General features: G+C 48.3%; 2 protein-coding genes across 2 annotated transcripts; both read left to right on the top strand.

Annotated features, from left to right (window-relative positions):
- Window positions 1–3,794: 3,794 nt before the first annotated feature.
- GGS22DRAFT_176969 (RhoGAP-domain-containing protein) lies at window positions 3,795–8,665 on the top strand (the record flags this gene model as incomplete). Its single annotated transcript, XM_047963478.1, has 4 exons — window positions 3,795–3,952; window positions 4,259–4,513; window positions 4,633–4,894; window positions 4,931–8,665. The coding sequence occupies 4 exons, from the start codon at window positions 3,795–3,797 to the stop codon at window positions 8,663–8,665; spliced, it is 4,410 nt and encodes a 1,469-aa protein (XP_047823594.1).
- A 5,238-nt stretch (window positions 8,666–13,903) lies between these two features.
- GGS22DRAFT_149091 (uncharacterized protein) lies at window positions 13,904–14,759 on the top strand (the record flags this gene model as incomplete). Its single annotated transcript, XM_047959086.1, has 2 exons — window positions 13,904–14,010; window positions 14,082–14,759. A coding segment is annotated over exon 2 (539 nt), but the record flags the coding sequence as incomplete, so codon positions are not given.

Here is a 14,759-nt window from a genome sequence, read left to right as displayed (position 1 = left end):
GGTGTCTGGTCAGTTGTTGCCAAGTATTTCTCTAAAGTTAGCGTTTAGACAATCGTTACACTGTCAGAATCCACCAAACATGTTCGTTTTCCCCTTGACGGTGACTTGTGATTTGTGGCTCTTGATGTAATTTCGATCTGTACTTGTTGACATGGCTTGGTGAAACCCGCGGTTTGCTTTTTGAGTCGTTAGGGCGATCGTCCTCTAGACTTGTGTTACGAAGAAGCTATTTTGAATTGAAGGTGGAAGCTTCAAGGTTTTGAATAAAGGAGCGCACGTGCGATGTTGATCAGGGTCCTCCGAGGTCCTTTATCAAAGCTTATTAATCACTTATCAGGGAATCGCGGTTAAGCGCGGAAATGATTCCCTGTAATACCCCTGACCCTTGCAGTGCCCAGACCAAGACCCCTGACCCCGGACTTATTAGGGTTGTCAGGCTTGACAGACTTGCCAGAATACAAAAAGACTTGGATGCGCGGCATGCGGCACGGGCCAAGGTCGCAGTTCTAACTTCTGTGGTTCGTCTTTGATCTTTATCGATGAAACCAATGCGAAACCACGGGAATTCTGCCAAAAAACATCGACAGGGTCCTGAATTCCTGCTGAGCGATTTCGAATTTCTATTTACGAATTGCGGAGTAGCCGGAGGCGTTGCGAAGAGAGTGTTCCGGGAACGGGAGGCGTCATAATCGAACCATTCGGCTCATAGAGTAGTAGTGTTACTATTGTGCGTCCCGAAGACGTCAGGGCTGGGGGTCTCGTGCCCTTCTCTTCTATGCGAATTGCACCCTCCGCGGTTCGCAAGGTTTGCTATAAACCTATCAGCGCTGAGGCAATCGAAGTTGTGTGAGAGGTGCTGATGGTGAGGGATCGACTAGATGCGTTGAAATCTGTTAGTCACGGGAAACATCTACGCATCTACGTACACACGCGCAGTTGCAATATGACTGGGCGGGGGATCTGCCCTCGACTCTTGGCATACAGGGCAAGCGGATTACAAGTTAGTAAAGGACGAAAGATGCAGATTTTTCCGCGCGCACAGAATGAATCGTAGAACAAGCTTCGACTAGCGGGGGCAAGACATGTCTCACGAAGGACCAATCGTGTCTTTTCATCACTTACCTAGGTATGTGTAATCCTATCCATCGGTAGAGGCACGTTCGTTCCCGGGTGTCTGGACCTGCATCACCAAAGCTCCTTATGAGAGGAAGTAGATCTCCCGAGCTTGCGAACGAGCACTCCGTGAAGATGTGGCTGTTCAGAGTCATGCCATTACTGCATCGCTGTGGTTGAACGACATTAGGCACTTCAGCCCCCTTCACCATATGGTGTCTGGCAGCATGTTGACGTGGCATTGGCAATTAAATGTAGATGTTTGACATTCCAAGCCGTGGTACCGACGAGGCTTCGAGCTATGAAAAACTGACAAGCAGCCACCCGGAGTGAGGGCTAACTGCAAAAGCCGAAAAGAGGAAATGTGGCTGCCGACATGCTGGACCGATAGGTTACCAAACTTGATTTCTTCCCTCCTGCACATAAGGAGCATGTACGCCTAATCGAGATTCGATTTCGCGAATGGAGGTCCATCGATCAACGTTCGTCACTCCGTCACTGTATGTGCGTCAGGCGCCTGGCTGCGAAGGCCAATTCTAGATCGCCACATCATTCCATTATGTATAATAGCAGAACGTATTACTACTTCTGTATGACTTCCTGGATATATAGCTGCCTTTAATGCTTGTCGTATCACACCGCCAACTCACGCTCGAATGTGTGTTTTAGCGAATCTCGGCTATGATTGGTGGGCGTGAGAGTGGGATGGTGTTGAGGCAAAATCTGAGATGGAAAAATTGACGTGCGTTTTCTATCATAGGTACATATGCTTATCATTTCATTAGTGATAGTATATGTGTACGCTGTACGAAGTAGGTCCTCATCTTTCTCATCGCCCTATTATAGCCCCCACTAGCGAAATCCCGTCTTTCGATAGCAAGGAACGGCTAGAGTTAGTGGATATCTAATAGGGGGGGAACTCAAGTTATTAACCAACCTACTAGTTACATAGGTGGCGACTAGAGGCTGTTCCTGCAGAAATATTCCGTACATAGGCGTCTGCTATTAGGAGGTAGGTAGCATGCTGTTTTCCAACCTCCTGCATGATACATTATCAACACCCACTACGGGTGCTACGGTATCGTACTAAGTATTCTTTTGCCCATGATCGTCTATTTCTTAGATCCAGTGAGACGCGGAAAAGAAACCAGCCATCGTTAAATATTTTAGGGATCAAACCTGTGGCCCAAGTTTATGGTCTTCATCCACGGCTGGACATACATAGTACAGACAAATCTGTGTCCGAGCACAATGGACTCTACCTTCGGGTCATCTTGTATGGATGCGAGGTCAAGTTCGTTAACCGTTTTATCGATCCCTGAGAATTCATCCATTGAATCCATTTGCGAAGAAACATCTGCCCGATTTGGAATCTGCAATCACCCTTGAAGGAAACCTGGGGTAACCAAAACGGGAACATCGAAAATGGAAGCTTTGATTCCCGAATGCTCTGAGAGTTTTGCGGTACGGGCTGTCCAAAGATTTTGATTGGAATGTGAATGACATTTCAAGGGTTCTGCGCAGGGATCCTGGCGTGAAAGTTTAATTAGGTACAGTCTAATCTGGGGTGTAGAGGATCTTAGCGGCCTTAGATTTAGTACTCTCTAGCATCCATCGTGGCTGAAGAAGTAGAATGAGAAAAGTCAATTAACCACAACAGCATTAACGTAAAGCCGTTTACAGACAAAGTGCTTACATTTTAAAATATTAATAGATATTATACATAATGCTTGATTACCTACCTATCTATTGCATAAGATATTAATTGCCATGTATGAGACTGACGATGCAGATTCATCACAGATTCTTATCTTCAACGCACGTGGGTGAATGTTGTAAGAAAAGGTACTTATCTACGCTACCGCGTATGTACTAGGCTACCTGCTAGGTAGTACCTAGTATTACGGGTTTATAGGGATCCATTCACCTGCACTCACTTTGCTAAATTCGCAGTAGCTGCAGCGCGTTCCCTTCAACATCAACCCGTTTTAGGTATGTGGGGGCCACATCATACAAGGTTTGTTCGTTAACCGTTGGCTGCTACTGCGTGCTACCAAATTGCTCACAGGAAGGATCTTTACTTGTTAGATGCAGGTGCTGCAGGTACCATAGACCTAACGTCTGCTCACTGTCGAATGTAGGTAAGTGAGGGTAGGTACATCCCGTAGCGAACAAGGCTTGTTCGGAAAATGCAACCATCTCATCTCTCTCGGCCAATCTGTAACCTTTTTGATTATTTTTCTTCTGTTGACAAAATTCTGGTCTTAGCCCCTTATCCTAAGATGAGCGTTCATCTAATGTTTTCTTTGTTTAGTTTTAGGTTCTCAAGATATTTTGTTTGATTTAGTCATTCAGTCATTGAGTCAGTCTTGGAAATAACACTGTTTCTTTTAACACTACCTACAAAAACTGGCATTTCTCTTGATTTTAGAGAGCTGTCAGCCCTGACAGCCCTTGCTGCAAGCAGGCAATCAAGCAAGTATCCGTACGCGCTTAGTTGTCTCGATCCTTTTGCCCTCGAACCCTGTCAGGCTATATGCGGCGTCAATCAGGGTCAACCAGGCGTCTCGAATGAGAAGCTCCGTCCTCGACAAGAGTTCGTGACGCCGATTGGCTTTCGGCAGCCCCTTGAGCAACGACATACTACATACAGCAGACCCTCTTCCACTGCATTGTGGACCATGTCGCATCTATCGCTTCAGTGTAGCGAAAGTCCTCCAGACAGTCAGGTTCTAGAGGATAGTCCGACAATTGGTAGGGTCGTCGTGAATTATCCCTCGGCTGACACCGACTTGTCTTCTTTCCCATCCGTACCATTTAGTACCCAGGGCACGTCAAAGTATGTGAGACATAGTTCCCATTTTTTCCTTTGGTTCTTAAGTCCTTTCTGCCTTACCTAAAACACCATTTACCATCGTCCTATCGTCACAACAGCCAATTGCTGTTTACCTAGGGTACATCTAGGCGGGTTCTGTTAATGTATGCAATGTAATGGAATGTTAGGTGGAGAAGGTTTTTCTTCTTTTGCCCTTCTGTCGGCCTGTTACGAAACTTCTAGGCCTTCTTAATGTCTAGAAAACTCCCTGCGACCTTTGCTGCATGTCTCGATACTGGCGCTGACCTGAATCCCCACTCTTACCATTAGACAACGAAAACCAATTCCCAGCCCTTTACAAACGAGTACGGCCGTGTCTCCGCCTTCCAGCGCCAGCCCATCTCAAACGAAATTCCCCGAACCTGTACATGAGTCGTTCTCAGCCGCTTCATTCACTCAGGTCCTATCGCGACAACCACCGCAACGCTCTCCTGTAGACGACAGGGCGAATAATCCCTATCTCCCGGGAAATACTTATCGCAAGGGGGATATTTCTCCAGTTTCACCTCTGTCTTCCAACTACGGGTTAGTACTAGTTTGCTCATTCTTACAACCTTTTTTCCCCCTTCTTTTCGACAACGACCTTTATCTGCCTCATCAACCGATTTTTGAACAAATCTGACAAGACGCGTTTGCGCTTTCAGAGCGAGACTCTTATATTCTCCTTCGAATGACACTCGAAGTGTTTCCGACCCAACCGCAACTACAAGGTCGCCAGTAGGCTCTGCCGGTGCAAGTCTGCCCAACATGGCTGGCAACCCGGTATCCTCGAAGCCCGACACTCCTCCCTCAGGCGCTCCTAGAACATCATCCATCGACTCCGCCATATCCGCAATTTCTTCGCGAACTCATTCCCATCAAGGCTCGCAGGATGCTCAGTCTGGAACTGCAGATATTTCTAATTTGGTGAGGGCGGCAGGCAGTCCGGAGGCTGTCATACAGTACCTCCTGAAAGAGAAACACTCCCAATCCCAACAAAATGCTCAATTATGGAGACTCGTTGATAAACAGAGGGCCATGATCTTAGGCCTAAATAAGGATCTTGAGCGAGCGTTGAAGGATAAGGAGAAATACAGGAAGAAATTGAAGGATGTAATGGCTGCGCATGAAGACCAGAGTAAATTCGACTTTGGACAATCCAGTGCATCAAGCATTCCTAGGGTTAATGTAAATGTTCCCAAGGAACAGGAAATCGAGGTGCCAGCGTCGCCATCGAACCTCGATTCGGATAGTGTTAAGCACTCGCCTATCGATGTGTCCCTAGCCCCCTATCCCATCACGCCCCCAGCTGATCACATTACCAATGGGTTGCCGTCAGCGGTTGGCGAACTTTTAGATCCATCGCATGCGATGCCAAAGGCGTCTGAGCATGCGTTAGACCATTTCGACCGTGAGGGGGAAGATCGTGCTGCTGAAGAAGCTAGGAAAGTATCCGATGCATCAAGAGACCCGGGACTACCGATCAATCTCTCGCTACCACCATCTCGAAGCCTCAGAAGCGAACCCCCTCGGGTGCCACCTCCTAAACGACCCGCTGACCCACCACCAGCAGTGTCAGTGATCGAAGCCACGCCTTTGGTTGATCAAGGCATCTCTCAATTTCCACCCCCATCTGCCCCGCCACCGCGCAAGCCTCCTCCCGCCCCATTACAATTGAAAAAGGAGTCGAAGGTCCCTGCTCTAACTCCCCCGGAGGACGAGGAAGACTCCGACTCTGATTATGATTCGTTGCTGGAGGTGGATGAATTGCCGATCATCGAGAAACGTGGCCGGAGAAAAACGAGAGAGGAAGACGACCGAGAAAGAGAAATTCTTGCTGAGAAGGAAGCCGAGGCTCGAAGTCTGTCCAAGAAGAGCAAAAAGGGAAGCCAAAAACCTACCGTCAAAGAACCTGAATCACAATATGGTGTTGCAGCGAGTCCCCGAATGGCCGGCATACAACCTATGCTAGCACCCGACAATATGCACGCATCGCTAGCTGGTGTCCTGAGTGGCAACGAGATCCGACAGACCATGGTAGTTCCCCCATCTTTGGCCCCTGGGCTTCCGGCCAGCCCGAGGCCAATGCCTCCAAAGTCACCTATGAACTCGCCGGCGATGTCTCCTCGCTCCTTCGGAATGGGATTGCCACTATCACCACGAGCTCCCAGACAACCTATTCCAATGCCTCCTAATATGTCTAGCCCGCCTGCTGCCCAATCTTCGAGCCAGTCACAACCGAGTCCTCCCGCGAATCGCGATAGCCCTACCGAAAGAACGAAGATATATAAAGGATTCGTCACCGAAGAATATCCCGATCTTTTACTACCCCCGAACGCGCTACCATCTATCGAAGTCAGAGTTGCGTCATCTCGGATGAAGCCGTCAAGGGCAAGTCTTCTATCACTGACCCAGTTGGAGGAAGATCCTGTATTTACACTGGCGGTTTTCTCGCGATCTGAACGTGTTGAGTTATGGCGCGTGGAAAAAGATACTACCTCCCTCTCTAAACTCGACCAAAAGATGAAGCAATGCTCATCATTCACTGCCAAGACACCGGATAGATCTCTGTTCAGCGGACATTCACCCGCTAAGCTTGATGCTCGCCGTACCATTCTTGATCAATATCTTGACGAGCTCCTCAATAGCCCCTTGGACACACCGACTGCCCTAGAACTTTGCAAGTACTTGTCAACCAATACACTCCGGCCTAGCTTCGATGATCCTTCATCGACCAACGAATCGAGTATCGAGGCCAATACTCAAAAGAAGGGCCCCGGAGGTAGACCATTCAAGAATGGATATTTGACAAAGAGAGGCAAGAACTTTGGTGGATGGAAAGCTCGGTTCTTCGTTCTCGATGGACCTCACCTGAAGTACTACGAAGCACCCGGTGGCGCACATCTAGGAACTATAAAGCTTCAGAACGCACAAATCGGGAAGCAGTCCCAGCAAACTAACGATGGATCACCCTCAAGCGGTCCGAACGGAGACGAGTTGGACAACCAGTACCGACATGCGTTCCTAGTCCTTGAACCGAAAAAGAAGGATTCCAGTAGCCACGTGAAACACGTTTTATGTGCTGAGAGCGATTTGGAGCGCGATCAATGGGTAGAGACGCTACTTCGTTGGATCGATTATAAGGATAAGGATGATGAGGAAGCACATCCACCTGCTGGTCACGACCGAAGTCACGGTGGAAGTAACACTCATGCCAACGCAAACTTGAAGAAAAAGGGACATGGGCATGTGAAGAATCAAGGGCAGAAGGGTAGCCAAGATGGTTTAATCGGGATGAGTTACAACGCGGCGAAACAAGGCGATATTCCTGACGGTGCTCCTACTCGACGCAAAACCGGTACACCTGATCTTCAGGATAGGGCGAACGGTCCGACTTATACTATCTCAGCTCCTAAAGATCCGCAATTGATTCCCGATTCTGCATCGTGGGGAAACAAGATGATGGGTCTGGCTCCACCCGGTCCTACGACGGAAGAAAAGAAGCAGAGAAAGCGCAGTTTCTTCGGATTTGGCCCGAAAACTCGATCTTCCAGCGATGACCAGGACCCGTTGTATAGTTCTAACGCTGGAAGTGTTCCTCAGGGCCTAAATGAGCCTCGAGGGCCAATTCGACAAGTCTTTGGAGCGCCTCTCGCTGAAGCTGTGAGGTTCAATGGACCGTTTGATGTTAGCGTGCCTCTTCCAGCAGTGGTATTCCGCTGTATCCAATATCTCGATGCGAAGAACGCGATTTTGGAGGAAGGCATTTTCCGACTCAGTGGCTCTAACGTAGTAATCAAACAGCTTCGCGAACGTTTCAATACCGAAGGAGACGTTAATCTCGTAACTGACGAGACTTACTACGACATCCATGCGGTTGCTTCCCTGTTGAAGCTCTACCTTCGAGAGCTTCCCACCACCATTCTTACCAGGGATCTTCACATGGGTTTCGTCGCAGCGGCAGAGATGGACAACCAACGAGAGAAGATTGCGTCCATGGCAGAACTTGTGCAGAAGCTGCCGTTGGCGAACGAGACGTTGCTGAAATATCTGATTGCTTTCCTCATTAAGATCATCAACCACGCGAATATGAACAAGATGACAGTGCGTAATGTCGGCATTGTCTTCTCGCCGACGCTCAATATTCCGGCTCCGGTTTTTGCGCTGCTATTGCAGAATTATGAAGGCATATTTGGATTAGATCCAGAAGAGTATGAGCTTCCGTCGCCAGACATGGAAGCTGATTCACGTCCACCACTAGAGGCTCAACCACGTCGACCATCTACAGCAACAGATTCGCCCCAAAGGCAACGGCTCATGGAACAGATGCAGTCACGGTCAACACCTACCCCGCCACCTGGCGTATCAAGTAGCCTGCGCCCAACTGCGACACCTCCGCCTCGCCAGACTTCATACGAGCCGCATTATCTAGCTCAAGCGGGGTCTCAATCCTCTCTCCGGCCATCATATGAGAGCGGCTTCGTACAACCAGGCTATGAAGCGGGCGCGAGACAGCCTGGCTATGATCGTCCAATTTATGGAAACTCCTACGAGCAGGAGTTTAACGAAAACTCCCTATCCGCGTATGACCCGAATTATAATAAGAACAAGAGAAGAGAGAGCTCGATGTTTATGGGGAATGTGATGCTTAATCAGCAAGGCTCCAAGAGCCGCCTGAGGGAGGAAACTAGAATGTGATCACGTCTAACGTTGCGTTTCGACGCAAGCTTGGTGACGTGGTCACCATAAATGGCCAAGCCCTTATAAACCACAATGCATTACTATTTCAGGGTCGGAGCAGATACCACCATTTCGTTGATTTTTTTGTTCAATTCCCCCGCACCCACGATCGATTCTGTGCTCGCCGTATGCTTGGCAGCCGGAATTAGAACTGGGTACCTAACAACCACTCTACTTCGCACATCATTGACTTAGATCGAGCATCATTCCATTAATACTGCTGCTACGGACTGGGGCCTTAGCAAACCTAATAGTCTAATGATAGTTTTTCAAGACGAAGATTCTGCGATGCGGTTCTACAGCACGGAACAGATTTGGGAGCGAAGGAAGATATCATGCAGTTACCCCGGAATATCGTGCCAATTTTCTTTCGGCCGAATCGGCGTTGCAGCAGCTATGATTAAAGGAGGTCCGTTGTCGATTTGTACGTATGGGTGGAATTTCTTGAATGACGCGACGGCAAAATATTGTGGCGTTGGCGGCTATGGTGGCAAATGATCACCAAATTTACGTAGCATCTGGCAAATGAAAATAACTAAAAATCCACGTTTTCTCGGGAGCTCATCTTATTATTCGCATGATAAGCTGGATTGTGACTTGGCCGTCATGAGCGCGGATAGGCCTCCGACCTAGTTGTCGCATTTCAGGGGCTCCGCGTATCTCTTGGGCTTGGCATCGGGCATAAGGCGCTATCGCCCAATGACACACAGCGAGGCACCTTTCCTCTTAATAATCAATATAACGTCAAAGCCGGGAAAATTTCTAGGCAATTTGAAATAATAGAACGAATTATTATCGCAAACACATTTGACGGGTTGTGAGGGTTATCATAGGTGTTTATCAGTTAAGGAAACCTCATTTGTCTTGGCTTCGCACTTCTAACACGTAGGACTTAAGCAATATTCTTGGCTAGAAGCTCCCACAGCCCCTTCACGATCTTGGTAATACTCGTTACCAGACTTTTACTCCTTGGTTTTTGGGGGAGTTTTTTTTCTGCTGGGGTTACGGGAAAAATCTTCAAGAGAGCATTGTTATTAGTCAATTTAACATGTAACGCGTAACTTTATTAGGCATTTAACAAAACCTCAACATCTAAATTGTTAGAAAAAAGGGGGGGAAGGACTCAGCAAAACGGTTTGTAAGCCAAGTATCGCAAGACACAGCCTCGTGTCCTAGATTCAAGTGGCCACCAACACTTCGGCATCCCCTGTTCGATTCGGTATTTGCCGTAACCTCTCTCTCTACGCGTCCCCAAATTTGGAGCTAGTAGACTCCAAGTCCTTGATCCGACGATGCCGTTAGGGCGGGCCCCAAAATCGGCCAATCGCAACTAAACCAACCTTTGAGAGCGGTCTGGAGGTAGGTAATTCGTAACCTAAGTAAATATGTATGTCACGGGTTGTACCGATAATGCTGGTCACAACTGTTTCATTGGATATATAGGTGGATAGATGGATGGATGGCTACCCGCGTCGTCGTCGTCGGGGCCGGTACGACTGCCGGCTCTCGGATCAGGGTTCGGCGACCTGGGAGCTCAGTTTCATGCCAAGGAAACGCTGCCCAAATGGCTCTTCGACTCAGGAGGGAGAACATAGCATGTGAAAAAAAACGCTCTCCTTATCTGGAAAACGGCAGCTTTCCCCGGCTTGGGTTAGCAAACTTTTTTATTTTCACTTTTTGGTCCTGTTTCTATTGGGAGGGTTTTCGGTTTCGAATTTTTTCGCTCATCCCTTCACAGCCGGACACCCGACCTTTCCTGGACGGAAGCCGGGGAAGATGCCGGCTTCTGCTTTCGGAGAGGTGCGTGTGGCAGAGACGGGTCTAGACTCGTGATACCCCCACGGGGATCCTCTCCGGGGGGTACGCGTGCTGGGTTGGCAGATGCTGAATTACCGGAAATGAGATGCTGTGCAGTAGTATATGTTCATGCGTGGTAGGCTGGCGGTGATCGAGAACGCTGGACCCGACGGTCTGGGCCTGGGGCGCTGATGTGTACCTATCTGGGCATCACTTCCATTTCGAAGCCTGCTTACCGCTCTGTTTCATATATGTGGTGAGGTGTTTCCTTATACAGTTACTATGCGGTATTATTCTATGTATGTACTCGTCTAACAAATATCGTCGGCTTCTCATATTTACGTATACTTGCTTTGGAATAATCCCCAAAAGTTGAGTGGTAGTTAGTTGCTGGAGTTACATCGTACTAGTCAAGAAGTTATTCTTGGTTCGGGTGGAGCTTGCTCCCATCTACCATGCTGGAGAACCCTGTTGAAAACTCTGGATCTTGGAGCACGTCAGTTAGGGCGACGGTTCAGATTAGGATGCCTTAGTAAAAGTCTTATCACAACTAGAGGTCTATCTTCCGCCGCTAGAGGAAATTCTAGTAGTCATGTTACAGGATTCTACCCCCGGTTTTTTCTTCAGACGAAGGATGATCGAAGCTTGTACGGAAGACACTTAGGACGAAGATGACACTTGGAACTATGTCAGTTAACTACTAACCTAGGTAGGTGTTGAAGCTGCTATTTAGATCGAGCAGTAGAGTGAAGTCTAATTAACCCCTCACGAATAACCCGCCGCCAATGCCCCCATTTCAGGGTTCTCAGGATGATCTTTATGCAAGTCCGAGTTTATCCAGAGCTAAATTTGACAGCTCTACAGCTTCAATCCTTGCCCAGGGTCCAAGCTCTTTGGTAGGTATCTAACAGAGTTTTCGAATATTATTCATTATACCCCGGGTAAGTAGGTATTTTCCGGGTTCATATCTGTACCGTACCTTCGATATCCAAACCCAGAGACATATTTTGTGCCAGATGCGTTTTAATCCAACGAAAAATTTTCGTCCAGAGAAGTAATATGGTTGACATACTGCCGAACTTGAGTTTGACCCCTATCAGGATTCATTGGTGGTTCAATTTGGCTACAGGTTAAGGCGTACTCGTAGTGGGTCGTCCACTAGCGAACTCTAGCGATGCGCGTCATGGAGACCCTAAAATTTGCGGGTTCTAATGGGGATCAGGGGCTTGCTTCCCAACCTTAAGTCATCAGCCCTATCATGTTGTAGATATCCAGTTTCTAATCGAATCTGGCAATGGCTAGATCAGCCTTGTTGGATCAGACCAGGTCGAACGAGCTCTTTGTTGGGGTGCGTCATCAAATCATTTCGGTATTGAAGCGACCAATAAATAGATAGAGTGATAATAGAGGGGGTAGGATTCTCATCGACAGGAAGATTTGCGATATAAATCGGCGGGATGCGGCTACATCCATACAATCAACGGTTGAAACTTTCCAAAGACCTATCAGGCCTGGAGTTATTAGCGTTAAGCCAATTCCTTGGGCTGCAGGTTTCCTGCCATCTCGTTCGTCCAGAGAAATTGGGTATGTTACTTCGTATATGTATCTCTAATCCTGCAAAGCCACATATTAGACACAACGTCGGAACTTCATCCGAGCCAACCGGTTAGGTGGGTCACTCCTTTAGATTATTAGCATAGGGAATTAAGGATATTATCTAAAGGCTGGTCAAATCTAGAGGAGACGAGGGCATATGATTAAAGGATACCTCCTAGTAGGTTGTGTTGGCGTATGTGCGGGTGAGTCGGGTTAAAAAATAATTATGGGACAGGTCGAAGTTTATAACCGGCTTAAGAATGACTAATAATCTTAGGTCGTATCTAATGTATCTTGACAAGGTGTATACTCTTGAAAGCTTGTAAGAGACTACAAGGTAGATCGCATAGCCCGACCGTGGGGAATCATCAGATCCATGGAAATCAAAAGCATAAGGTGGCGACTTTATTATGTGGTCTTAAATCATAAAAAGACTAGAAAAGTCCGCATAGGTACCTTATGAACCGGGGTAACCACTGATAACTATAGTATGGACGGTGAGACTCGAGTAAGCCAAACAGCGTGTCGAAGGCGTCGAAAAAGGAATGTGGGGTTACTACTAGGTAGGTACCGAAGAAGGAGCAGCATCTAATTACCTAACTTGGATTAGCATTGAAGCCTAGGGTCTTTTCACCGGGGACAAATTATCAATCTCATGACTGGTATCTACTGTAATAAGTTTCACCAGGGGCAAATTCAACTTTAAACGACGTGTGATAGGTACCTAATGTAACTACTTACTAACCTAATTTATATACATAATACCCTTACTAACCTACTACTACGTATACAAGTAAATGCTGGGTACTCATATGTACAGCAGATTCTCTTTGTCGCCCACATGCATGGCTCAGGGCTTGCAGTTAGCATCCCGTGTGTACGTTCCTTTCCAGGCAAGCCACTGTGTCACACAGTTTGCGAGCGAGCTGGGTAGGTAACTACTGGGGATGTACCTACAAACGAACGAATTTATCCACTCATATTTGAGCCGGAGCCGGGTCCGAACCGGCTCCATGTTCTTCGCGGTACATGCATGCTAGGTACATACAGCCACGGGCACCTGGGTACTTCGATGTGGCCTGTAGTCTGCGATAACACGGTACCTACACGCTGACCCCTAGCGACTTTATGATAATAAGGAACGCCTTTTTTGAAATACAGCCCTGTATTTCCTATAGAAAGTTAGCAGATCATTTAATCACTATCGTGGTTTCCCCGAGGCAAAACAAACATCTGATGTCGGCCAAAACAGATAGGGAATTGCCGTCTCCTCCTTTAAATATATCAAGCTTACCATGTGCCTACTAATTCCCGAGATCGAAAGGACTAGGCCCAGTATAATAAAGTTCCATCGACGAAATTTAGACACGATTCATCGATATTCGCTTCTCTGGAAGAGTAAAACCCGAGAACAACTTTGTTCGACTGCGCAATACGGCGCACCACTTTATCTCCGTTTTATCCCATCGATCTTCGAGGATTTAGCAGAACTGTTTCTTAGTATCCTCAAAAGGTCAACTCGAGATATACCTACCTTAGACTCGACACACTGCTACTGAAACAGGCGCGGTCTCTATAACCCGGTATAGAATATTGTAAGCATGAATGCAACCGTCGGTATCAGCCAGAAACAGTTCGACGAATGGCAGGATGACGTGTCTCCGTGGGCGCCGGCGATGTTCGCCTCCTCTTTTGGGGAAAATATACAGCATATTCCAGACTCGCACTTCTGGGGAAGCCCCGGGAATAGCTCCGAGGAGTATTGTAGAACGAATTCGCAATCGACCCACGACGATTTAAGGCACAGCTTCGACAGCGTCGATAATGTAAGCCGCCTATTTCCTTCCCAACCCAGGTTTCGGAATATTCCCAAATATTACCCTTTTTTAATAGACCCCCCACTCCCAGAGGTAAATATTGGTCTGACCATCAATAACATCGCCCATGTTTCTTTTTTCCCACATGCTAACAACCGATCCAGTTCGACACGGGGTACACAATCCACGCCGCCCCGCCGGAGACGAGGCAACCACCGGCAGGAACCGACCACAACACGTTCGGCTACGACTATCACCGCCACTCAGTCGCGCACATGACTGGGCTATCGGACCCGCGCCAACCCATCGACCCCTACGTGCTTCGCGGGCGGCACTACAGCGACGGTGACTCCGGCGGCGCCACGCAGAGCTTCCACACAGCAGACGACGAGGGGCTCTTCGACGACAGCCTGACCTCGTCCCCAGCAGCGAGCAAGCAAACGTCAGCAAGCCCATCCGCGCTGCGATCGCCGGGAGGGTCCTGGGACTGGGGCGGCGACACAGCGGGTAATACCCTAACAGGGGCAACGACGACAACGACAGCAGGGCGCGGGGGCCAACCACCACCGAAAAACCGACGGAACCGCGAGCGCAACCGCGTGGCGGCGCATAAGTGTCGGCAGAAGGCTAAGCAAAGCATGACGGACCTGCAGGCGCGGGAGCGCGAGCTCAGCCAGCAGAACCGGCTGCTGCAGGAACATGCGGGGAGTCTGCGTGATGAGATCCTGGATTTGAAGAATGAGATCTTGAGACATAGCGAGTGTAATAGCGATATTATACAGAATTATATCGCGCGTGCGGCTAGGGATGTTAATTAGGGGACATGTTTGTTTGGGGAGGGG

This window comes from Annulohypoxylon maeteangense (genome assembly GCF_022496945.1).
Source record: "Annulohypoxylon maeteangense strain CBS 123835 unplaced genomic scaffold GGS22scaffold_1, whole genome shotgun sequence".
Taxonomy (NCBI): Eukaryota; Fungi; Ascomycota; class Sordariomycetes; order Xylariales; family Hypoxylaceae; genus Annulohypoxylon; species Annulohypoxylon maeteangense.
Note: the sequence above shows the minus strand (reverse complement) of the source record. Positions and strands in the feature narration are given on the sequence as shown.